This window comes from Coregonus clupeaformis, chromosome 5 (assembly GCF_020615455.1).
Source record: "Coregonus clupeaformis isolate EN_2021a chromosome 5, ASM2061545v1, whole genome shotgun sequence".
Taxonomy (NCBI): Eukaryota; Metazoa; Chordata; class Actinopteri; order Salmoniformes; family Salmonidae; genus Coregonus; species Coregonus clupeaformis.
Window position 1 is genome coordinate 14,927,804 of NC_059196.1, and position 26,908 is coordinate 14,954,711.

The window sequence follows — 26,908 nt, forward strand, 5'->3', positions numbered from 1 at the left end:
CTGTGACCAGTGGCCCCCTTAACCTGGCGGCCTCCTCTGCACACCCGCTGGACCGCTCCATCGCGGCCTCCTGCTGCCCCGTCGTCCACGTCGTGAGCCCCCCCCCCTAAACATTTTCTGGGGTTCTCTCCTCCCCGTGGACCAGGCCTCCCTAGTTCTCGCCAGACTCTCACCCCACTGCTTCAAAGTCCAACCTTTCTGCTCTTCACTTGGCTTGGCCCAGTCGAGACTCTTAATCCATTGCTCCATAGACCAGCCTCTCTTCTCTTCACTTAGCGGGGCCCAGTCGAAACTCCTACTCCACTGATCCCAGGTCCTTCCTCTCTCCTCTTCACGCTGCTTGGTCCAGTTTTGGTGGGTTCTTCTGTCACGATCGTCAGGAACAGATGAGGACCAAGGCGCAGCGTTGCAGGCAAACATACTCTTTATTGAGCGAAAAACACGATCAAAACAACAAAGACGGTAACGTGACAGTTCACGGTCAAACTAAACCAACTTGAAACAAGAACCCACAAAACCAAAGGAAAACCCGACAGTTTAAATATGGCTCCCAATCAGAGACAACCAGCAAACAGCTGACACTCGTTGCCTCTGATTGGGAGTCACTCAGGCCAACATAGAAATAGGGAACATAGATCTACACACCCTGGCTCAACATAACAGTGTCCCCAGAGCCAGGGCGTGACACCTTGATTATTTTTACTGTGATAACTTATTTTGCTTTTGTAAGCCAACACTTTTGAGATCAGTCAATAAATGCTTCTGGCATTGACTTATATGCTGCCCCTGTCTTCATGTTGTTGCTGGACATATCTTTTTTTAAATGTGTGTAGGTCACCTAAATCATCAGAAAAATTGCCCCCCCTGAGAATTTTTTCAGGAGCCGCCACTGGTAACAGACACATCTCAACATCAACTCAACTGTTCAGAGGAGACTGTGTGAATCAGGCCTTCACTTCTAAAGGACACCAATAAGAAGAAGAGACTTGCTTGGGCCAAGAAACATGAGCAATGGACATTAGACAGGTGGAAATGTGTTTTTTGGTCTGGAATCCAAATTGGAGATTTTTGGTTCCAACCGCCATGTCTTTGTGAGATGCGCTGTGGGTGAACAGATGATTTCTGCATGTGTATTTCCCACCGTACAGCATGGAGGAGGAGGTGTTATGGTGTGCAGGTGCTTTGCTGGTGACACTGTTTGTGATTCATTTAGAATTAAAGGCACAATTAACCAGCATGGCTACCACAGCATTCTGCAGCGATACGCCATCCCATCTGGTTTGGGCTTAGTAGGACTTTCATTTGTTTTTCAACAGGACAATGACCCAACACACCTCCAGGCTGTGTAAGGGCTATTTTACCAAGGAGAGTGATGGAGTGCTGTTACAATGGTACATTGTTGTTGTTACATTGTAGCAAGCCATGCAATGCAACCTTTCCAGAAAGTAAAACTAAAGCAAGGCAAGTGTTTTCTCAATGCCTCCTTCTGTAGATTGCGATAGTATATCAACTATTGAAATAGATTAATCTGGCTAAATAGAGAATGTCCTAAACAAGCTCCAAGTATCTACCGATTATGTTTTGGTAGGACATGATACTAGTGCTACGCACAAGAAGACAAGGCAACTTACACTGTTGACGTTTAAGATCCATTTACCCGGCTCTGACACTTCATGTAACAGGCATGTAAAGTGAATACAAATGTATACAAATAGCACTTCTGTCAAGTCCCCCGTCAGTAACCATGTTTCATGGCGCTCGCCATTTGTACCAAGCACTCCTGCCTGGTTGTCACTAGTTAATACAGACACAAAGTCACAATTGGCTATATCGTAAAAACGTATGAAAATACAAATGTATGTTTTGTCTTAATGTAAGATTCGGGTTAGGCATAATGTTAGCAGTGTGGTTAAGATGAAGGTTGAGTTTCAAATCAGATTTTAAGAAGATAAATTGTAGAAATAGGCGGGGTTTAGCCATAATTATGACTTTGTGGATGTGGTAACTTTGGGCTGACGTCACCATGTAGGCGGTCTTCAGTGGACACCAAACGGTAGAAAACGTTTTTAACAGGGGAACGACATTGAACGTTCTTATTGGACAAGTTCATGCAGTGTAGCTTCTTCTTTTTCGAACGTTTCCCTTCGTTTCAGACATCAATATTCCATTCAATTTGTAGGTTAGGCAAATAAATCTTAGTCCGAATGGAAAAATGCCATTCTAACTAAAATTTATTAGGGCATAGAAATTACATGAAATAATTTGTAAAACTGCATCAGTAAATCAATGAACCTGTCGTGTAGGTTACTTTATGAAGACACGGACTACTTCTGTGCGTTTATACTGTTTAATATAAAGTTATAAAAGGCGTTTATTAAACACACACGCTTGCTATAACATCCATATAGGCTTCCGACTTCACCCCGTGACCACCTTGCCCTCTACGTCACTGCTCAACATTAACAAGGCCGGTGTACCCTCATTACCTCATTATGTTAAATCAATGTGAATCATACATAATAAAAGTTTAGTAAAAGTGTCCTTAAAAGTGTCCTTAAAAGTGTCCTTTAGAATAGGTTTCAGTGTCGGTAATATAATTATTAGGCAAATGCCAGTCATTCTTATCGTAATTCTACGGATTATAGGACCCAGAGTCATTCCAGACCTGTATTTCCCTAAGGTGCTCCCTAGGCATGGGTGTGGAGCGCAATTACTGAGGTAGAATACGAAGGGCTCTGAATATAACTTGCAAAGCTGGTTTTTGTACCCTGTATGAGTGCCATCACATCAGTCTCTGCCGACTTCAGCAACACATTGGTCGCTGTAAGTATTATTCTCAATTTAAGGCAATCAGATTGCCTTCACAAGTTTATCTCTCTGTTTCACGTTGATTTGTTTTGTCTTCTTCGTCACTTTTGACATCTGCTGTTTGTGCTGCTTACCAATACAGGCCAGGGAGCAAAGTTTTCAGAGGGAGCCCCAACACTAATAACACATTTATTACAGGTGGACAAAATGTATATATCTTGCTTTCTCTCTCTGTTGTCCCCTTTTTGTTTAAAGTGGACAAATTGATCTTCATCAGATGTTTAATGATCAAACTCTTATAATTATTTTTTCTTTCTAGGCTCCTTTTGTAGATTTTCACCTGAAGTTCCTCATCAAGATGTTTCTAGCCAAAAAACTAATTGGTGGCATCCTGGATGTTGTGAGGTAGTCCCGGCTCCTTTTGACACACACACACACACACACTGTCAGGTTACTGACTTAATTAATGACGTTGCACTCTCAGTAGTTATTAAATACTAATAGACAATGGTCCATCTGGTTTTCTCCAACAGCAATGTTGACCCCAGTCAATTTGTGCCCTCAGAGCCTGTGAGTTAACCCTTTAACACCCTTTATAACATCTCAGAATACCGTCATAGTCTTATGATCTCTGCGGATTGGAAAGTTTTAGAAGTAAACACTACTCTTTTGAGCAAATGAGCCACAACTGTTGTTGGCCTGCATGTCAGACTGCAGTGAAGAGGGCTGTGAGTGTTAGTGTTAACAGAACCTGGTCTGTGTTTGTGTCCTAGCCCCCACCACGCAGACCTCTGGCCTACGCTAAGCCGAAGGAGAATGACGAGGAGGCACAGTTCCGCAAGGTGTTCCAGCAACTCGCTGGGGATGTAAGGACTTATTGTTATTCAACTTATGCACTTCTACTACTCTCATATCTTATCCTATTCACCTCCAAACCTACTGTCCTTTCCTATCCTCTTTCCTATCATGTTATTCCCTGTATATAGCCATTATTTTGTACTCAATATTGTTATTTGTTATTCACTGTGTATTATATATGTTTTTTCATCTTTATCTTTAACTCTGCATTGTTGGAAAAGGACCCGTAAGTAAGCATGCCACTGTTAGTCTACACCTGCTGTTTACGAAGCATGTGACAAATCATATTTGATTTGTTTAAAGTAAAGAACTCAGATAAGTCAAGTCAGTTCTAGCTATGAGTCATTGAGAGATGTTCATCTTAGGCTTTCGGCCATCAAATACAGTGCTATAAGTGTGTCATTGTATAATCAGGCCTCTTGTTGAATGTTTTAAAGAGGCTGTTTCATTATGTGGATTTCCACAAGGACAACACACAGTTGGTAAAATAATTTACATTAACCAACCGTTAGTGGTTTATTGTAATAGAGAGCAGACCAACGACCAGTGTTAATTAAGTTACAGATTTGTTTGTGGCATATTATCTTTTGAAGTAGGTGCAGCCAACTATCCATGGCATGGATGATATTTCATTTATTGGCTGATGGTACACTGGTACAATCAGTGAAACCCTGTTGTCGCCTGTTGTATCCCAGTTAAGTCTGGTTTGCATTCCAAACCCCTCCCTCCACCCATTCACCCTCTTTCATCTGGAGCCAGTCTTCAGAATGTGGTTCATCCAGCCACCCAAAGATGTTGGAAATTATGCTTCTAATGTACTGTCTGTCATTCGCTGCTGCCAACCAATAGAAGCCCTTTAGTAGAGTACAGTAAAGACTTCCTGTTGGCTTAAATCATTGATTCCGCCCCCTTTGGTTCTGGTCATGTGTACTAGCCCAGGCTCCACAGATGTTCCCCTTCTCTACAGCTACTGTATGCTATTGGATCACGCAGTGGTGGATCAGGCAGTGGTGGAGTAAGAAGCTGATGGTGTGGTTGTTGACAACCCAAAAACTGGTTTATTCCACAGGCAGCAGGAAGAGAGACTGGTTCCTCCTCTCTCTGCATACCTACCATTGTCTGACTCCTGCCTGGTTAGTTTTGTGTGGGTGGGGGTGGAGGCTGTGTGAGTCATGTAGTTGGGTTTGGATACATGTATTGCATGTTCTTCTGGGCACTCGTCTGGCAGTGGTTCACTTTCAACTGATGACTAGCCGACCTCATTAAGGCCTTACTCATAAGGGGAGGGAACACAAGATGCATATGGAATGAAACCTAAAGCTATACCTGCTGCAAATATATCTGCTTGAAGTTTTGAAGTTGTTACCATAATTTTGGTTCTAATATGTCACACACAAATACAGAGAAAACGATGCATTTGGTCCATGATTGTACTCCTAAAACATATGTTCATTAAAGTAGTCTCAGTGTCCTTATCCCTTTGTGAGCTGAGAGTTTTGAAGTTGTTTGCATCACTTTGGTTGATCTAGTATGTCACGTAAACACACAAATACAGAGAAAACAATGTATTTGGTCCATCTGTGCAAATGACTTATCATGTATTACTTAATGATAAAGTAGTCTCAGTGTCCTTATCCTTTTGTGAGCTGAGTTGTGACCCAAATACATGTAGGCATATGCAGTGTATGAAGATTTACTATCTGTGTATTATAGGACATGGAGGTCAGCCCCACTGAACTGATGAACATCCTTAACAGGATCATTGGCAAACGTGAGTCCTATTCTTACACAAACACCATGCTTGTGTCTATACTTGTCTTTGTCATTGCATTCTTATAGTATTTATACCTCTGTGTGCATAAACCTTATGTTCAAGAGCATGTCTATGCATGCCTTTTTGTATCTATGTACTCTCTGTTCAAACACACACACACACACTTTACTCATATCTAGACATCTGCTGCACGCATAATGGAGTCTGTCTAAGCACAAGACTGGTTCCATGGAATGGTTTACTGTGTTGTAGTGAAGGAGTGGTCTGTCTGTGTTCATTTCAGGTACTGACCTGAAGACTGACGGCTTTAGCATCGAGTCATGCAGGAGCATGGTGGCTGTCATGGACGTATCCTTCCACATCAGAGTCTGTATTAGGATGGAGGACTATACTACACTACACTACACTATACTATACTAAGCTGACACTACTATCAGAGTAGTTGATATTAAGTTTTACCTTAACCCCGAGCACACAGAGCGACAGCTCAGGAAAGCTAGGTTTCCATGAGTTCAAGTATTTATGGAACAACATCAAGAAATGGCAGGTGAGTTCAGTCCTCTTGTTACATTTTTGACAATCAGCACTGTATATCAACAATTGGGTTACATCATGGACATTTCTGTGAAACGTTTGCCTTGAACTAGAAATGATTTACATGTATTTGCAAGGCATTCATAAACACCACCTACAACTTCCAATAGTCCTCTTACTCCACTACTGTAAGAATGTTGTTTATAAATGTCATGTTAATACATTCTTAATAAAAGGTGCTATGAACTTTGACCTCTCGGTGTAACCTTATTTCCGCTCTGATTCAGGGCATCTACATATCAAATGACGCAGACCGCTCAGGGATCATCTCCTCACAAGAGCTTCCCGCTGCCTTCAGAGCTGCAGGTGAGCTCAGAGATCATGAGAACCGGAACATGGAATTGCATATTTCTTTGTCATCATAAGGCCCTTATAACAGTGTCATAATATTGACAACAAACAGCCATGACAGCTGATGAAAGCTAGCTTGTTCCTGCATATACAGTGGGGAGAACAAGTATTTGATACACTGCCGATTTTGCAGGTTTTCCTACTTACAAAGCATGTAGAGGTCTGTAATTTTTATCATAGGTACACTTCAACTGTGAGAGACGGAATCTAAAACAAAATCCAGAAAATCACATTGTATGATTTTTAAGTAATTAATTTGCATTTTATTGCATGACATAAGTATTTGATACAGCAGAAAAGCAGAACTTAATATTTGGTACAGAAACCTTTGTTTGCAATTACAGAGATCATACGTTTTCTGTAGGTCTTGACCAGGTTTGCACACACTGCAGCAGGGATTTTGGCCCACTCCTCCATACAGACCTTCTCCAGATCCTTCAGGTTTCGGGGCTGTCGCTGGGCAATACGGACTTTCAGCTCCCTCCGAAGATTTTCTATTGGGTTCAGGTCTGGAGACTGGCTAGGCCACTCCAGGACCTTGAGATGCTTCTTACGGAGCCACTCCTTAGTTGCCCTGGCTGTGTGTTTCGGGTCGTTGTCATGCTGGAAGACCCAACCACGACCCATCTTCAATGCTCTTACTGAGGGAAGGAGGTTGTTGGCCAAGATCTCGAGATACATTGCCCCATCCATCCTCCCCTCAATACGGTGCAGTCGTCCTGTCCCCTTTGCAGAAAAGCATCCCCAAAGAATGATGTTTCCATCTCCATGCTTCACGGTTGGGATGGTGTTCTTGGGGTTGTACTCATCCTTCTTCTTCCTCCAAACAAGGCGAGTGGAGTTTAGACCAAAAAGCTCTATTTTTGTCTCATCAGACCACATTACTTCTCCCATTCCTCCTCTGGATCATCCAGATGGTCATTGGCAAACTTCAGACGGGCCTGGACATGCGCTGGCTTGAGCAGGGGGACCTTGCGTTCGCTGCAGGATTTTAATCCATGACGGCGTAGTGTGTTACTAATGGTTTTCTTTGAGACTGTGGTCCCAGCTCTCTTCAGGTCATTGACCAGGTCCTGCTGTGTAGTTCTGGGCTGATCCCTCACCTTCCTCATGATCATTGATGCCCCACGAGATGAGATCTTGCATGGAGCCCCAGAACGAGGGTGATTGACCGTCATCTTGGACTTCTTCCATTTTCTAATAATTGCGCCAACAGTTGTTGCCTTCTCACCAAGCTGCTTACCTATTGTCCTGTAGCCCATCCCAGCCTTGTGCAGGTCTACAATTTTATCCCTGATGTCCTTACACAGCTCTCTGGTCTTGGCCATTGTGGAGAGGTTGGTGTCTGTTTGAGTGAGTGTGTGGACAGGTGTCTATTATACAGGTAACGAGTTCAAACAGGTGCAGTTAATACAGGTAATGAGTGGAGAACAGGAGGGCTTCTTAAAGAAAAACTAACAGGTCTGTGAGAGCCGGAATTCTTACTGGTTGGTAGGTGATCAAATACTTATGTCATGCAATAAAATGCCAATTAATTACTTAAAAATCATACAATGTGATTTTCTGGATTTTTGTTTTAGATTCCGTCTCTCACAGTTGAAGTGTACCTATGATAAAAATTACAGACCTCTACATGCTTTGTAAGTAGGAAAACCTGCAAAATCGGCAGTGTATCAAATACTTGTTCTCCCCACTGTGTGTGTTTGGTCACATTGGTGTCTCTCCTCTGTTATGTCCGTGTGCAGGCTTCCCTCTCAACGACCAACTATTCCAGTTGATCGGCCGCAGGTACAGTGACGAACAGGGCAACATGGACTTTGACAACTTCATTGGGTGCCTGGTGAGACTGGACGCCATGTGTCGTAAGTGACTCATCCTCAATATTCTCCTGCTCAGTCCGATTATGTTCTTGATTTCAGACTATTTTCTTTTCATTACCCTTCAGTAATAGTGTTTTGTGCATTTTCAGGAGCTTTCAAGACTCTGGACAAAGATGATAATGGAAGTATCAAAGTCAACATCAAGGAGGTAAATTAGTTTTCACTATTTGCTCTTTGAATATAAATGGTGTGTTTAGGGTTAGGGACTATTTTTAAGATGAATGACTGGATATAGGCACTGAAATTAGACCTAAATAACCACACCTCTTATTGTCTTTTGCTTTCTCCGCAGTGGCTTCAGTTGACCATGTACTCATAAAACATAAAGGAAAGCCTACAAAAAGCCTACATGAATCTCTTCATGAATCTCTCTCTCTCATTTAAGATTTGTATTTCATATTACCATTGTTATTATTGTATACAAACGTTCATACGTCAATGTCATCAATGTTCATTCAATGTATCATTAGATGGCAGCATTGCAGCAACACCAGGAAAGCACAAATCCACTCTCTGTCCAATAGGCCAAACTCACTTACCTTTCTATATTCAAAATATTGGAAAGTAAAGTTTTGTGTTTTCGTTTTTTCCGGCAACACACTTTTGGTCAAACATTCCATACTGCTATGTAATGTAATGTAATATATACATTCTAATGCTCAATAAAGGGGCAATATTTGCTAATACACGCAGCTGTCTCATTTATTACAATTTCTAAATGTTCTGCTTTTGCTAATTAAAGAAATGTTCTCTCATATGTTTGTAAATAACTTTAATATTTTTGTTTTATTGTAGTTATTTAACTGACTTTTACAAACCAAGTCAATAATAAAGTTGATTGTTATTCAGTTACTCATCAGCACCACTCTTAACTTCCACCTCTGTCGACTAATAGCCTAATCTTGGCTGCCTATTAACTTTATTTACACACTGCATGGGGAAAAGGAGAAACACACAGAAGAACAGCGCTGATGACGTGCACAGGTACCGGGCTGTTTCCAGAGCAACGAGAGAGCGGCTGTTCAAAGGGGCGTGATTCAGGAGGAAGGACTTGGAGTAGAGCCAATAAAATGAGAGACCCCTCGCCGGGGTGTAACGTCGAAGACAGAGCCACCAATTGGGTGAGCGGATGGTAATCGGGGCGTGTCATCGGACTTACCTGGGGGCAGAGCGGACCTGGAAGAAAGGAACAAAACCTCCGAGATGATGCTGAGGGACCGTGTAGATCAATGAACAAACAGCTGACGGATGTTCAAGTGGATTGATGGGAAAGTCGAGGCAAACACGACCACTCATTTAAGTTAAAGGTAAGTTTAGAAGTGTTTTAACTGTGTTTATCACGTTATAGACGTAGGCTTAAGTTTTGGGTGCTTTTTATATTATAATATCGGCTATGTGGAGGCTAAGCTTGACCTATCGCATCGACAATGTTTATCTATTTATTTATAGCCTAAAATAGTTACGACAAAGTATGGCTAAATCCATGTTTGATAAGTTTGTGAAAGTTATATAGAAAATCAAAAATATTTGTATCTAGTCTTGATGTAAACGAACATGCATGTTACTTGATACTATGTAAACATTGCAATAATAGGTCTGGCCAAAACACAATGTTGCTGAATCCTCCCATGCCTTTTAGTGGCCCCAGTCCTTCATAAGGCTATCAATGCTCTTCTTGAAAACATGTTTTGATAACATAATATTCTATTTTTAGTGTTTTAGTGTAGGGGGTAGATTATTATTCTAGTGGGGGTGTACAATGAATGGTGTGTACTCATCAGTGGTAATTACTGTGGCATAGCATTCTCAATGCTCCCTCCACATGGCAGTCCTCTTCAGTGGGTAACCATGACCCATGATGTCAGAAAACAAGTCCTGCTGTGAACAATCATCTCTGCCCTTTTCAGGGGCCATGCAGGTTGACATTTACAGCAGGTTAACGTTAGATTAATATATCTCTCTGAGCGTGTTGGCAAACACACGTTGTCAAACAAACTACACACGATACACTTTGTGATCAGAATCAGATACTGTATGATACTTTCACAAGTTTGTCATCTGTTGAATTTGAGGGAAATCAGATATTCAGATATGTCCCTTCAGATAGATCAGGCATTGGTTAGGTAATGTACATGGGCTATGCATCCATAGTAGTCACTCAGTTTATAGAGCATGGCCATGTGTCTCCTTTGGTGTAGGTTACAGGGGGGTTGGTGGGTGGTATGATAACTTGCACTTCATCAAGCAACTGTGCACTCATGGAAGATAATAATACAACCTACACCACCACTTAATCAGCCTTTTAAAAGGCATCGAAAACGTGCCCTCCCCAAGGTACCAATTTTCCCCATGGCTAAGCTATGAATCAGCATGCTTGTCTCATTTAAATCCTTCAGTTTTATTCATTCCTCAAACGTGTTATGAGAACACCCTAACTAACTACCTCTGATTGTCATATAACTGTATTGTTTACGACTGTGACCTTTCTTTTATATTCATTATGTTCTTCTATTTCAGCATACAAAAACAGGCACATGTTGCACACAATAGTTAACAGCTTTTTAAATAGAGTAAGTTCTGTGTCTGAAAGATAAGCAACCCTGTTATATGTCTCCTTCATGAGTTGTGGAAATGGCTGTCATGACCAACAACGATGTGATGCATAGGTGGGGCAGTAGGAGTGCAACAGGAAGCCTTTGGTTAAGATATGTCTCACTCATCTGTCTATCTGGTATAGCAGATACAGTGCTCATTGAATCAAGGGCAGCAGACAGGGAATCTGCATTGAGATAAAACAGCTCTGGTTTTTCTTCGGCAATTAAGTTCCCAAAGTTTAATTCCAGGTGTGACTCCCCAGAAAACCAGCTTTTCCTTTGGGCCTCCTTACACAACAAGTCATATATACAATACGTGTCACAATCTTTGCAGCCGTTCATTCCCAGACAAAACATACTGTTATTAGTTCCGGTCGTCGCTTTTCTTTCCTTCGGTCTTTCTTCCTCCCCCACCTCTCTCCCTCTTTTTCTCACTCCATTTCTTTCTCTCCCTCTCCTCTTGTCTCTCAGCGTGTTGCCTGGGTGAGGGCAGGTGGTGATTAATGGTAATTATAAGGATGCTGCTGCATGGTGCACTGTCACCTCGACTCCCTCACAACGGAATGGAAGGAGAGTAGGTGTGAGAGTCTGAGGAACAAGAGAGGTTTTGTGAAATAGACACTAATTGTGTTTAAGCAGTGAATGGAATATGATCTGAAAGGATAGGCAGTAGAGGGACAGAGTCGAGTGGGGATGGGGAGGGGTGAGAAGTAAACAAGCCGGGTAGAACATTCAGTAATCAAACTGACATGCCAGGTGCAAATGTTCATCTTTTCAGAACTATGGGGCTCCAATGGCGCTCAAGAGAAAGGCTGTGTAGCCACAGAGTTGAACCAACAGATAAAGTTGAAATCATGATTGATCCCATGTTTCCTTAATAGTATTGTTCCATGTCCTCAAGCTCACTCAAAGAGCAATGGATAATTAGAGAGGAAATTTCATTCAGCTCTTGGCATGCCCTTCCTGAGTCAATGATAAACCACATTACTGGGTTTAGGGTTACCATGTCAGAGTTTATGGATGATACTGCCTAGATTTTCTAATTCCTGTACTCTCTACAAAAACGGTCAATAAAGAGCTCTGTGCTGTTGCACTGTTTTTATTGTCTTTACCAGGACTGGTGTCAAAGCCACCTAATGCACTAGCCTTGCCTCTTGGAAAAGAGGCTACTGAGCAAAACAGACAGACTGTGCTGTCCTCCCGCGGCTGCTGCAGATGTCAGGCAAGATGGCTGCCGACACGCCCGTGAGGACAGAGCAGGAGGAGCTGCAGAGGAGGGCCAACCAGGTGACAGATGAGGTAATGTCACATATCGTCTAAAGAGCACTAACTTCTTTAACTTTGAAATATCAACAGCAGAAGGTTCAGTTGCACTTTTTAAGATCAATACACAATGTCCCCCCCTGATAAAGGGTAAATCATGCCAGGAGCTATAGAAAAGGTTACCTGCCATACCCGGGCATTGTTTTCAGAGTTGCAACATTCAGAGAGATTACACAGTGACATCACCCTAAGCCTCTCTCCCAGTGGGTTTCCCCTTGGGTAAAGGTTACTTACTGCACATCACAGCAATTTCCCAGTCCAATTACCTCAGCATCAGGAAATACCCTGGAGAAAGGCCCCAGCTTTCTGTACAAACACATTATTGGCACACAGACCACTGAAATGAGTCTGTTTGTTTATCGCCAAAGCCTGACCCTTGTTGTGTGGAAATATAACAGGCCATTAGATCAGTACGGGATGTTTCGATCTCCATAGCAGTTCTATGAAAAGATTGATCACCAATGGAAATACTTTCACAGAAAGAATAGTGTTGTGATTTGTTTACTGTTCCATATTTGGCCAATACAAACACTGTTGTAGCTATAAAGATAGAGCCCTAAGACAGTGCAACATGTATAATATTAAAGATGATTCACACTGAGTGATCTTGATTAGTGCCTTTCATCTGTGGAAGTGGACAGTTTTTCAGCCTCACCCTCAGGATTTGAAATGTTTTTAGTACTGTATCTAAGGTAACTTAATCCTCTAATGGTGTCCTGTCTCTCTATCCCTCCTCATCCAGTCCCTGGAGAGTACCCGTCGTATGATGCAGCTAGTAGAGGAAGTATGGGAGTCTCTTTACCTACCACTCTGTGCCTCTGTTAACCAAGCCCTAATAATGACACATCATTGTTATTATAATCACATTACCTCTAGTTGATTTTTTTGGCAGCCTATTGATAATGAACTTCATTCAGTCTTTTAACTGAAGAGTCTTCATTTGATTCAGTTGAAATGCAAAATCATGAACATTAGCAACATAATGGTGAATCTAATCTAATGCCATTTCTGATCTCAACAGAGCAAAGATTCAGGAATCCGGGCCCTGGTCATGCTGGACGAACAAGGAGGTAATGAAATGGACGTAATATAATCATTTTCTCTCTTTGGAAGATGTGGACACAACATCAATGTCAATCGTACAACAGCAACCTCAGATGGTCCTTGTATGTATATCCATAAGTGGGTGCTCATGTTTTTGTCAGTATACTAGATGTGTGTAGGCTATGTGTGTGTCTGCTTGTGTGTGTATATACTGGATGTGTGTGTTCCCTCCTGTGTCTCTCCCATCTACCCATCCTCATGCTACCGACCTGCCACATATGGGCAGAGCAACTGGACCGCATCGATGTGGGGATGGATCAAATCAACAAGGATATGAAAGAGGCTGAGAAAAACTTGACTGACATGGCCAAATGTTGTGGCCTGTGTGTCTGGCCCCGCATCAAGTAGGTGTGCCCTGCTCTGAGGACACCTGTCATCTGTGTGTCACCTGAGTGCCCGTCAGGCCAACCGGCAACCAGACAGTCTGTGTGTCCATCCATCCGGCCTCTGCTCCAGGCCATGATTCAAATTGTGTGTGTGTTTTTGTTTTGTTCCATCATGAGATTGGGTGACTAGAAGTCTGCAGCAAAGTTAACCACAAGAAAATGATGGTCATGTCCCAAAACATTTCTATTTTACAAACAGTACATCTTCTACTCACACAATACCAGGCATTTTATGGACTTGTGTGTACCATTATTAAATAATTTGTGTCCTGTTCTCAGTTTTTGGGTTTGCACATACCATATCTGCACAATTGCATTATGTTTGACCGCTGGCTTTCATTTGTCAGTTGGGGGCTTTGGTGATAGAACAGTTTTGTGTAATATTACGTTCTCCCCCATTCTCCCCACTTTCCTCCACCTCTCCCATTCCTACCCTTCCCTCACGTTTTGCGTTGTCCAGAGCAACTGGAGCGGATTGAGGAGGGCCTGGACCAGATCAACTCAGATATGAAGGAGGCTGAGAAGAACCTAACAGACCTGGGCAAATGCTGCAGTCTGTGCTCCTGTGATAAGTAGGTGTTGGCTGTTGGGAGGGGTCATGAGTGTCAGGAGCAGATGGGGAATACATAAAATAAAATGTTATTTGTCACATGCGTTGACTACAACAGGTGAAATGCTTACTTACAAGCCCTTAACCAACAATGCAGTTTTAAGAAAAAATGGTTAAGTAAAAAATAGATAAGTAAAAAAGAAATAATTAAAGAGAAGCAGTAAAATAACAGTAGCGAGGCTATATACAGGGGGTACCGGTACAGAGACAATGTGCGGGGGCACAGGTTAGTTGAGGTAATTGAGGTGGGGGGACAATGCAAATAGTCCGGGTAGCCATTTGATTAGCTGTTCAGGAGTATTATGGCTTGGGGGTAGAAGCTGTTAAGAAGCATTTTGGACCTAGACTTGGCGCTCCGGTACCGCTTGCCGTGTGGTAGCAGAGAGAACAGTCTATGACTAGGGTGGCTGGAGTCTTTGACAATTTTTAGGGTCTTCCTCTGACACCGCCTGGTATAGAGGTCCTGGATGGCAGGAAGCTTGGCCCCAGTGATGCACTGGGCTGTACGCACTACCCTCTGTAGTGCCTTGCGGTCGGAGGCCGAGCAGTTGCCATACCAGGCAGTGATGCAACCAGTCAGGATGCTGTCGATGGTGCAGCTGTATAACTCCCTCCTGAGGGGGAATAGGCTTTGCCGTGCCCTCTTCACGACTGTCTTGGTGTGTTTGGACCAAGATAGTGTTTTGGTGATGTGGACACCAAGGAACTTGAAGCTCTCAACCTGTTCCACTACAGCCCCGTCGATGAGAATGGGGGCGTGCTCAGTCCTCTTTTTTTCCCCTGTAGTCCAGAATCATCTCCTTTGTCTTGATCACGTTGAGGGAGAGGTTGTTATCCTGGCACAACACAGCCAGTTCTCTGACCTCCTCCCTATAGGCTGTCTCATCGTTGTCGGTGATCAGGCCTACCACTGTTGTGTCGTCGGCAAACTTAATGATGGTGTTGGAGTCGTGCCTGGCCATGCAGTCATGGGTGAACAGGGAGTACAGGAGGGGACTGAGCACGCACCCCTGAGGGGCCCCCGTGGTTACATACATGGTTCCTTCCTCAAGTATTAATGTGCATGTCTGTGTGCCAGTCTTTACACTTTGTTTGCCAGTTGCCGCGCCTATGACTCCTGCTTGCTTGGCTTGTCTCTTCATTCCTTCTTCAACATGTCAGGGCTTAGATCAGAAATTTTGTTTATTTCATGCAGGTGACCCTTTGTTGTACTCTGAGTTAACACAATGTACTGTGATATGAAGCTTTGTGTGTATGGCTGTGTGATGTGCTCTGTCCTGTCTGTGACTGTTGCCTCTGCATAGGCTGAAGGACTTTGAGGAGAGTGGGGCCTATAAGAAGGTGTGGGGGAACAACCAGGATGGGGTGGTGTCCGGCCAGCCATCTTCACGCGTAGTGGATGAGAGAGAGCAGATGATCATGAGCGGAGGCTACATATGCAAGTAATAATGGTCAAAGGCATGACAAACCCAATAGCAAGGCAACAAATCCCAACCAATGGAATACACTCAAAGACGTGCACATGCTCTAACTATTGCACACACATACAGTAGGCCTATATCACACCATTATGGATATGGTCTAATAATTCCACTATTTTTTTGCACAGAACAGTTTTGGGCGGGCCGCCTAAGCGTTTTTTGGGGGCCGCTAATTCCAAACAGCGTAAAAAAATATATACAGTTGAAGTCGGAAGTTTACATACACTTAGGTTGGAGTCATTAAAACTAGTTTTTCAACCACTCCACAAATTTCTTCTTAACAAACTATAGTTTTGACAAGACATAGTTTTGTGCATGACACAAGTAATTTTTCCAACAATTGTTTACAGACAAATTATTTCACTTATAATTCACTGTATCACAATTCCAGTGGGTCAGAAGTTTACATACACTAAGTTGACTGTGCCTTTAAACAGCTTGGAAAATTCCAGAAAATGCTGTCATGGCTTTAGAAGCTTCTGATAGGCTAATTGACATCATCTGAGGCAATTTGAGGTGTACCTGTAGATGTATTTCAAGGCCTACTGTCACACCCTGGCTCTGGGGACTCTTAAAGGTTGAGCCAGGGTGTGGATTTTTCTATGTTTAGTTTTTCTATGTTTTCGTTCTAGATCGTTTAGATCTATGTTGGCCAGGGTGGTTCCCAATCAGAGGCAGCTGTAGCTCGTTGTCTCTGATTGGGGACCATACTTAGGCAGCCTGTGTTGCACTAGTATTTGTGGGATCTTGTTCCGTAAGGTTTGTTTTGGTGTTAACCTAGGACTTCACGTATCGTTTGGTTTGTTGTTTTGATCGTGTGTTGAGAACAAATAAAATGTACGCTTATCACGCTGCGCCTTGGTCCGTGTCTTCAGTCGACGATCGTGACAGAAGATCCCACCATAAGAGGACCAAGCAGCGTGCCCAGGAGGAGAAGATGGCGATGTCGCAGGTGGGCAAATGGTGGTCTTGGGAGGAGATCTTCGCGGGCAGAGGGCCATGGGCAAAGGTAAATGCCCAGGCAGGAGAGGAGAAACGGCGCCAACCGCACCGACGACGGACACGCGAGAGGCAACCCCAATAAACATTTTTGGGGGGGCACACGGCGTGGATGACGGGGCAGCAGGAGGCAGCTACAGGGCGAATCTGCGGACTAGGAGAGGAGGCCACCAGGTTACGGGGGCTATTGGTCATGAGGGAGAGGGAGAGTGTAGAGGCACGGCGAGAGGAACTGGTTAGGCAGCAGAGGGAGCGGAGGTTTAGAAGGAAACCCAGTCCCGCTCCTCGCACCAAGCAAGTGGTGTGTGTCACCGGTCCGGCCCGTTCCTGATTCCCGCACAAGGCCAGTGGTGTGTGTTCCCAGTACGGTCCGGCCCGTTCCTGCTCCCCGCACTAAGCCTGTGGTGCGCGTCGCCAGCCCGGTCCAGCCTGTTCCTGCCCCTCGCACCAAGCCAGTGGTGCGCGTCGCCAGCCCGGTCCGGCCTGTTCCTGTCCCTCGCACCAAGCCTGTGGTGCGCGTCGCCAGCCCGGTCCGGCCTGTTCCTGCCCCTCGCACCAAACCAGTGGTGCACGTCGCCAGCCCGGTCCAGCCTGTTCCTGCCCCTCGCACCAAACCAGTGGTGTGCGTCGTCAGCCCGGTCCGGCCCGTTCCTGCTCCCCGCACCAAGCCAGTGGTGCGTGTCGTCAGCCCGGTCCGGCCCGTCCCTGCTCCCCGCACCAGGCCAGTGGTGCGCGTCGTCAGCCCGGTCCGGCCCGTTCCTGCTCCCCGCACCAAGCCAGTGGTGCGCGTCGTCAGCCCGGTCCGGCCCGTTCCTGCTCCCCGCACCAAGACAGTGGTGCGCGTCGTCAGCCCGGTCCGGCCTGTTCCTGCTCCCCGCACCAAGCCAGTGGTGCGTGTGTCCAGTCCGGCACAGCCCGTGCCTGTTCCACCGGTGCCTGGTCCGGCACCGGTCAGCTGCTCCACTCCGGAGCCAGAGCAATCCGCTCCACCGGTGTCCAGTCCAGCTCCGGCCAGCGGGGCCAGACCAGATCAGGGGCGCAACGGGGGGGGTGGAGAGAGAGTGGTGGTCACGCCCGGATCCGCCTCCGAGGCGGAATGCCCACCCGGCCCCTACTCTCTTGTGTTTGTGTGGCGCGGTCGCAGTCCGTGCCTTTGGGGGGGTACTGTCACGCCCTGGCTCGGTGGACTCTTTTTTTTTTTTTATTTTTTTTTATTTTTTTTATTTTTTGGGGGAATGGATCAGCTTAATATTGCAGATAGATTGTATCTTCTATCAATGTAATTGTCTGCATCACTTCCAATCCCCCATTTTTTTTTTTTTTTTTTTTTTATATATATACTCCCCTTTATTACTTTTCAACCCCACCATCCTTTCCCTACTTGGAGTAAATTAGTGAACAACAATGCCCAGGTCTCTACTTCCGGTCTATACTTACTATCTACACCTTATGGACACAGTTAATTTTACAATAATTCTATTATATATATACATATATATATACATATACATACATACATACATATATATCATTATTATTATTATTATTATTTATTTATTTTTTGCTCCTGAACTACTTCTACTCTCAACCTCTCCGATCGTTTTCATGATGTCCATCCGGTTTGCTTCTATATGCCATATCTTTCTAACTGTGCTCTTTCACAAAAGCTCCCAACATACAGCCTATATACTTATTATGGACACAGTATGCTTTACATTATTAGCTATCTTTGTTATTATTTGTTGTTATTTGTTATTAGTCCCATCCTTCAGCTCTATTCAATACCTCCCATCTATCTCTTAACACCATCCATATCGGATTTCTATTTGCCATATATATTTCAACCGTACTGTGATGTTTTACAATAATTCTGAACCTTTCTATTCTCATTGCTTCTACAGATTGAGAGTTAAAAATAAACAGCTTTGCTAAAAGTATTATTATATTATTGATTGATTGACTATGACTTTTCAGATCACCCAGTAATGCTATCTGCAAGGTTAGTTCCAGGTAAATATTGCAATCCTTTAGCCATTCCTGGACCAGTGTCCAAAAACAAGCTACAAATGGACAGAACCAAAACAAATGGTCCAATGATTCCGTCTCTTCACAGCAAAATCTGCAGAGCTGGGAGGATTGTATCCCCCATATAAATAACATTCTATTGGTAGCAAGGATTTTATATAATAATTTAAATTGAAAGATTCTAATTTTTGAATCCGGTGTCGTTTTGCGTGTCAGTTCATAAACACTATGCCATGGGATCGGTACATCAAAGATCTCTTCCCAACTATTTTGCAATCTATATGGGACGGCTGTCAATCCTTTGGTCCTTAAGTGAAACTGATATATTTTTTTATTTATCACAGTTTTCCTTAACCAATTATGTTCTTTAATGCAAGGCCGACAGACAAGTTCCTTACTTTCTCCCCCTCCACTTTCCTCTTCCATTTTTGCGGTAATGCTGCCATTATTTGGTTGTAATTTTGGGTAGAGCAGACATTTCCATATGTTTTTGTTAGCTGCATGTGCGTCATAACTCCACCAGTCCTACCGATGATATCATTTACAAAGATTATACCTTTTTTAAACATTCTGTCAAAAAATAAAGGTTTTTTGTCAATTAGTATATTTGAATTTAACCACAATATTTGTTGCATTATTTGTTCTGTCGTTTCTGGAGGATTAAATTGAAATTGCAACCAACTTTCTATGGCTTGTTTTAGAAATAGTGACATTTGGGAGATTATTTCCTTTTCAAATAACTGAAAGTGTGAGGTTGTAATCTGAATAAAGGGAAAAAGGCCTTTCTTGAACATTGGGTGAGACAATCTTACTAATTTGCTTGAGAACCAGTTCGGATTTAAGTATAACTTTTGTAAGACTGAAGCTTTTAGTGATAGGTCTAATGCTTTAATATTTAATAATTTCTGTCCTCCGAATTCATATTCATTATATAAATATGCTCTTTTAATTTTGTCTGGCTTGCCGTTCCAAATAAAATTGAATATTTTTTTCTCATATAATTTAAAAAACTGTTCGCTAGGCGTAGGCAAGACCATAAGCAAATAGGTAAACTGTGATAATACTAATGAGTTAATCAGGGTGATTTTTCCACAAATTGACAGGTATTTTCCTTTCCATGGTAGTAAGATCTTATCTATTTTTGCTAATTTTCTATTAAAATTTATTGAAGTGAGATCATTTATTTCCTTTGGGATATGTATTCCGAGTATATCCACATCACCATCAGACCATTTTATTGGTAAACTACATGGTAATGTAAAAATTGTATTTTTTAGTGATCCAATACGTAATATAGTACATTTGTCATAATTTGGTTGTAATCCAGAGAGGTTAGAAAATGTATCTAGATCCTCTATGAGGCTGTGGAGGGATTCTAGTTGTGGATTTAAAAAAAAACATGAATCATCAGCGTACAATGCCACCTTTGTTTTTAAGGTCTTTATTTCTAATCCTCTGATATTATTATTAGATCTGATTTTAATCGCTAACATCTCGATGGCCACAATAAATAGATATGCCGATAGTGGACAACCTTGTTTCACTCCTCTTGACAGTTTAAAACTTTCTGAGAAATAGCCATTATTTACTATTTTACACCTAGGGTTACTATACATGATTTTGACCCATTTTATAAGAGATTCTCCAAAATTGAAATGCTCCAGGCATTTATATATAAACCCCAGTCGAACTTTATCAAATGCCTTTTCGAAGTCTGCTATGAATAGCAGGCCTGGTTTCCCATATTTTCCATAGTGTTCTAATGTTTCCAATACTTGCCTTATATTATCTCCAATGTATCTTCCATGTAAAAAACCTGTCTGATTAGAATGAATAATATCCGGCAATACCTTTTTAATTCTATGCGCTATACATTTTGCTAGGATTTTTGCATCACAACACTGAAGTGTAAGGGGCCTCCAATTTTGTAAATGGACTGGATCTTTATATTTTCCACTTGTATCCTGTTTCAGTAATAATGAGATCAGTCCTTCTTCTTGAGTGTCAGATAATCTACCATTTACATAGGAGTGGTTAAAACATGCTAATAACGGTCCTCTTAGTATATCAAAAAAGGTTTGGTATACCTCGACTGGTATGCCATCCAACCCTGGAGTTTTCCCAGACTTAAAGTCTTTAATTGCATCCAGAAGTTCCTCCTCTGTAATTTCACCTTCACATGAGTCTTTCTGTGTGGCTGTTAATTTGACATTATCAATAGAAAAAAAATCTCTACAATTAGCTTCAGTTAGAGGAGATGGAGGCGACTGAAAAGAAAACATATGCTTAAAGTACTTTGTTTCTTCCTTCAAAATGTCATTTGGTGAATCATGGGTGACTCCGTCAATTGTAACCAGTTTCATTAAGTTCTTTTTGGTAGCATTCCTATGTTGAAGATTAAAAAGAATTTTGTGCATTTTTCCCCATATTCCATCCAGTTTGCTTTATTTTTATAATATGTTACACTTGATCTTTCTTGAATAAATTTCTCCATTTCTTTTTGTTTTTCCTCTAATTTATTCTGAGCCTCTATGTTACAGTTTTTATTGCCATCTATCTGTTCTGTTAGACTTTCTATTTCCTTTCTTAGTATAAACTCTTTTGACCTAAATTGCTTTTGTTTTCGAGATGAGTACTGAATTGCATGGCCTCTAAAGGCACATTTAAAGGTGTCCCATACAATAAGGGGATTCGCTGTACCTATGTTATGTTGGAAAAAATCAGTTATAAATTCCTTTGTTCTAATTATAAATAAATTATCATCCAATAGGCTTTGATTAAATTTCCAATATCCTCGCAAATTTCCAATATCCTGGGGACTCTTAAAGGTTGAGCCAGGGTGTGGATTTTTCTATGTTTAGTTTTTCTATGTTTTCGTTCTAGATCGTTTAGATCTATGTTTGCCAGGGTGGTTCCCAATCAGAGGCAGCTGTAGCTCGTTGTCTCTGATTGGGGACCATACTTAGGCAGCCTGTGTTGCACTAGTATTTGTGGGATCTTGTTCCGTAAGGTTTGTTTTGGTGTTAACCTAGGACTTCACGTATCGTTTGGTTTGTTGTTTTGATCGTGTGTTGAGAACAAATAAAATGTACGCTTATCACGCTGCGCCTTGGTCCGTGTCTTCAGTCGACGATCGTGACACCTACCTTCAAACTAAGTGCCTCTTTGCTTGACATCATGGGAAAATCAAAATAAATCAGCCAAGACCTCAGAAAAACAATTGTAGATCTCCACAAGTCTGGTTCATCCTTGGGAGCAAGTTCCAAACTCCTGAAGGTACCACGTTGATCTGTACTATAGCCTATTTATTGCCTTACCTCCATAACTTGCTACATTTGCACACACTGTATATATATTTTCTGTTGTATTTCTGACTTTATGTTTCTTACCCCATATGTAACTCTGTGTTGTTTTTATTGCACTACTTTGCTTTATCTTGGCCAGGTCGCAGTTGTAAATGAGAACCTGTTCTCAACTGGCTTACCTGGTTAAATAAAGGTGAAATTAAAAAAAACAATGGTGTCACGTTCGTTGTGTAAAGGGTCGGACCAAGGTGCAGCATGGTATGCGTACATAGTCGTTTATTTTAATAAACACCGACAAAATAAAAAAAATCCAACAGAACGTGAAGTTCAAGAGGCTAAACATCAAACGAGCCAAACAGAAACAAGATCCCACAACTAAGGTAGGCAACATAGCTGCCTAAGTATGATCCCCAATCAGAGACAACGACCGACAGCTGCCTCTGATTGGTAACCACACCCGGCCAACATAGAAATATATAAATTAGATTTCACACCCTGACCAACCCAACTAGAGATCTCAATGTCAGGGCATGACAGTAATCCCCCGGAGCTGGAGTTGGCACCGGTGGAGCGGACTGCTCTGGCACTGGAGTGGAGCAGCTGACCGGAGCTGGACTAGGCACCGGTGGAGCGGACTGCTCTGGCACTGGAGTGAAGCAGCTGACCGGAGTTGGACTATGCACCGGTGGAGCGGACTGCTCTGGCACTGGAGTGGAGCAGCTGACCGGAGCTGGACTAGGCACCGGTGGAGCGGACTGCTCTGGCACTGGAGTAAAGCAGCTGACCGGAGCTGGAGACTCTGGACTGCAGACCGTCGCTGGAGGCTCTGGACTGCAGACCGTCGCAGGAGGCTCCGGGCCATGGACCATCACTGGAGTCTTCGTGCCATGGATCATCACAGGAGGCTTCGTGCCATGGATCATCACTGGAGGCTTCATGCCATGGATCATCACTGGAGGCTTTGTGCCATGGATCATCACTGGAGGCTTCGTGCCATGGCTCATCACTGGAGGCTTCGTGCCATGGATCATCACTGGAGGCTTTGTGCCATGGATCATCACTGGAGGCTTCGGGCCATGGATCATCACTGGAGGCTTCGTGCCATGGATCATCACTGGAGCCCGGCAAGTGCGGGGCGCTGGCACATGACACACTGGGCTGTGGACACACACCACTGGTTTGGTGAGAGGAGCAGGTACGGGCCGTACCGGACTGGAGACACGCACCACTGGTTTGGTGCGAGGAGCAGGTATGGGCCGTACCGGGCTGTGGACACGCACCACTGGTTTGGTGCGAGGCGCAGGTACGGGGCGCACCGGACTGGAGACACGCACCACTGGTTTGGTGCGAGGATCAGTCACGGGCCGTACCGGTCTGTGAAGGCGCACTGGCGGCACAGTGCATAAAGCCGGCGCATAGCCTGGTGCCTGCACGGTCACCCGCTCCTCAAAGCGAGTGTGAGGAGTTGGCTCTGCTAAACCTGGCTCCGCCAGCTTCTGCTCTAAGGACCGAGCTCTCTGCTGCTGGAGGGTTAACTCCTCTCTCAGCTCCTCCTGTTGCCTGGCCAGCTCCTCTCTCCGTGCATCCACTGACTCCTTCTCCCTGTGGGCCTCCTGCAGCGCCTCCTTCTGAAGGGAGAGCTCCTGCTCCCTCTTAACTTACAGCTCCTGTAAGGTGGTGGCCTCCTCTCTCAGAGTGCTGAGCTGCAGGTCTTTAGCTGCTTGGAGGGCCTCCATCTTCAGAGTGGCCTCCTCTATAGCTCTCTCCTCTTTCACAGTCAGCCCTTTCAGGGCCTCCTGCTGCGTCGCCAACCACCCCGTGTGCCCCCCCAATTTTTTTTTCTTGGGGCTACCTCTCGGGCTTCCTTCGTGATCGGGACCTTTTGAGTCGCCCTTTTTTCTCCCTCGCTGCCTCCGTCTGCTCCCAAGGAAGGCAATCCATACCTGCCTGGATCTCTTCCCACGTCCATGATCCTTTTCCGTCTAATATCTCCTCCCATGTCCATGATGTCTGCTCCTCCTGTTCACGCTGCTTGGTGCGTTGGTGGTGGGATCTTCTGTCACGTTCGTTGTGTAAAGGATCGGAACAAGGTGCAGCGTGGTATGCGTACATAGTCTTTTATTTTAATAAACACCGACAAAATAACAAAAATCCAACATAACATGAAGTTCAAGAGGCTAAACATCAAACAAGCCAAACAGAAACAGATCCCACAACTAAGGTAGGCAACATAGCTGCCTAAGTATGTTCCCCAATCAGAGACAACGACCGACAGCTGCCTCTGATTGGGAACCACACCCGGCCAACATAGAAATATATAAATTAGATTTCACACCCTGACCAACCCAACTAGAGATCTCAATGTCAGGGCGTGACAATGGGACCACGCAGCCGTCATACCTCTCAGGAAGGAGACGCGTTCTGTCTCATAGAGATGAACTTACTTTGGTACGAAAAGTGCCAATCAATCCCAGAACAACAGCAAAGGACTTTCTGAAGATGCTGGCGGAAACAGGTACAAAAGTATCTATATCCACAGTAAAACGAGTCCTATATCGACATTACCTGAAAGGCCGCTCAGCAAGGAAGAAGCCACTGCTCCAAAACCGCCATAAAAGCATGTGTGAGCCAGGAGGCCTACAAACCTGACCAAAATTCACCCAACTTATTGTGGGAAGCTTATGGAAGGCTACTCAAAATGTTTGACATAAGTTAAACAATTTAAAGGGAATTTTACCAAATACTAATTGAGTGTATGTAAACTTCTGACCCACTGGGAATGTGATGAAATAAATAAAAGGTGAAATAAATCATTCTCTCTACTATTATTCGGACATTTCACATTTTTAAATAAAGTGGTGATCCTAACTGACCTAAGACAGGGAATTTTTACTAGGATTAAATGTCAGGAATTGTGAAACAGTGAGTTTAAATGTATTTGGCTAAGGTGTATGTAAACTTCCGACTTCAACTGTATATACAAAAATGTAATTTTTATTTAATTTATTTTAATACATTTTCGGGATGGAAAAACGCTTTCAGTGTTAACTTAAACGACTGAAACCAGATATAAAGTATGTAGAACAGATAATAGACCTATATATTTTTCAATATTTGATAACTATCAATCGCTTAAATAAAAGATAGACAAAAATGATGAATTCAGGAATTTAGATTTCGTTGTAATGTTTGAGCATAAGAACACAAAAATGTGCTTTGAAACTGCAAAATGTCTCTCAGCTCCATGGATAAATGTGTAGAATTGCTGGAAATTGGCTTTAAAACACCTAAATCCTTTCTGCCGCCAAGATGGCCTAATAAAAATTATTTCCAGGGCTTTGAACTATAGGCTGACCGCGCCCATTGCCACGACCTGCCACACCAACCACCTAAGCCTCTTTTTGATCGAGAAAAAACCCTGAACTCTGATGCATCCTGCACATATTTGTTGGTTTACAAATATTTTCTGATGAATTTGGCCATTGCATTGCTTTGAGATAATCCAGCTCTGCTCAAAACAGGTTTGAATCCCTACAACTACTACTTGCTCATTTATAGCTCCTAGGATTGTATACATAACAGAGGCTGTGTGTGGCAGCCGGGGGATATTTACTCTCGTCTATAACACATTGACATGTAGAACCAGTCACCTGTCATGTGCGGTAGGAGCACCTGACCAAACAGAGGTCATTTGTAAAAACCTATGCCCCTCCCTGGATGCAGGGAGAGCACGCCTTCCAAAAACAACAATTTAATGAAACTTTTGCTAAATGTACAAATTGACTACAAATTGTGTTTTCTCTTTATCTGTGTTTCTGTCTGACTTTCTGTCAGGGTAACAAATGATGCACGCGAAGATGAGATGGAGGAGAATCTGGGACATGTAGGCAGCATCATAGGCAACCTGAAGAGCATGGCACTGGACATGGGCAATGAGATCGACACGCAGAATGTCCAGATTGACCGCATTCAGGGCAAGGTCAGTCCTATAGTACCTGCCATACAGCTATTTATTCAATAAAAATAGATGACCAATTCTGTATTGAACATTCATCTAATGTGTTGTTTTTACAGGCCATTCTCAATGTATCCCGCATCGATGCTGCCAATCAGAAAGCGAACAATCTAATGAAGAGATAAAGAGGAAGATTGTCCTTCTCCGCTGTGTGATCTTATCTACTCCCTGTCTTTCTGTGCCAATATGCGTCCAGTGACCATCCACCCACATAGAAAATCTGCCAAATGATCTTATATGCCTTATCATAAAGCCTGACCAGCAGGGTACACATCATTATTCATACCTGGCTCTACATTAACCCTAGCCTATTTGCCAGTCTCTGTTCAGCTATTACATTCCACTCTTTGTACTCCATGCCACATGACAAAGAAGAGTACAAAGAGTGGAAGGCTACCTAGACTGGTAGCCAGATAGCCTGGAGAGCACACTGCTGCCATCTGTTGGCTAGATTGTTTTCTAAAAACGAGATACATATCCCCTCCACTCTTTCACCATCCTCCACTATCCTCCCTCTGGTCCTCTATGGAGCCAGATACCTGCCAAAAGATTAAACGTACGTATCGTTAGAATCGTAAGAAAATCCATACGTAAATTGTTAGGATCGTAAGAAAAGCCATGCGTGAAACATGAACATAATCGTGAAATTTCATCTGTGAACATACAAACACCATGTTACGATTACGGACTAAAGTTTTAAGCTTGAACCAATCCTGTCTTCTATCTGTCTCAAATAAAACTGTGAAGGACCTAGGCGTTACTCTTGACCCTGATCTCTCTTTTGACGAACATATCAAGACT

At 43.3% G+C, this 26,908-nt stretch overlaps 2 protein-coding genes across 2 annotated transcripts; both read left to right on the forward strand.

The window, feature by feature from the left end:
* The first annotated feature begins 2,712 nt into the window (after window positions 1-2,712).
* Window positions 2,713-8,949, forward strand: LOC121567091 (calpain small subunit 1). Its single transcript, XM_041877033.1, has 11 exons — window positions 2,713-2,823; window positions 3,128-3,213; window positions 3,342-3,378; window positions 3,582-3,674; window positions 5,380-5,437; window positions 5,724-5,788; window positions 5,919-5,987; window positions 6,262-6,340; window positions 8,131-8,247; window positions 8,355-8,413; window positions 8,558-8,949. Exons 1-11 carry the CDS (start codon window positions 2,773-2,775, stop codon window positions 8,582-8,584), a joined length of 741 nt encoding a protein of 246 aa, XP_041732967.1. The 5' UTR covers window positions 2,713-2,772; the 3' UTR covers window positions 8,585-8,949.
* Window positions 8,950-9,396: 447 nt separating this feature from the next.
* LOC121567092 (synaptosomal-associated protein 25-like) lies at window positions 9,397-26,821 on the forward strand. The gene is made up of 8 exons (XM_041877034.1): window positions 9,397-9,572; window positions 11,975-12,158; window positions 12,925-12,966; window positions 13,204-13,252; window positions 14,133-14,244; window positions 15,587-15,724; window positions 25,927-26,071; window positions 26,167-26,821. The coding sequence occupies exons 2-8, from the start codon at window positions 12,075-12,077 to the stop codon at window positions 26,230-26,232; spliced, it is 636 nt and encodes a 211-aa protein (XP_041732968.1). The 5' UTR covers window positions 9,397-9,572; window positions 11,975-12,074; the 3' UTR covers window positions 26,233-26,821.
* Window positions 26,822-26,908: the final 87 nt, after the last annotated feature.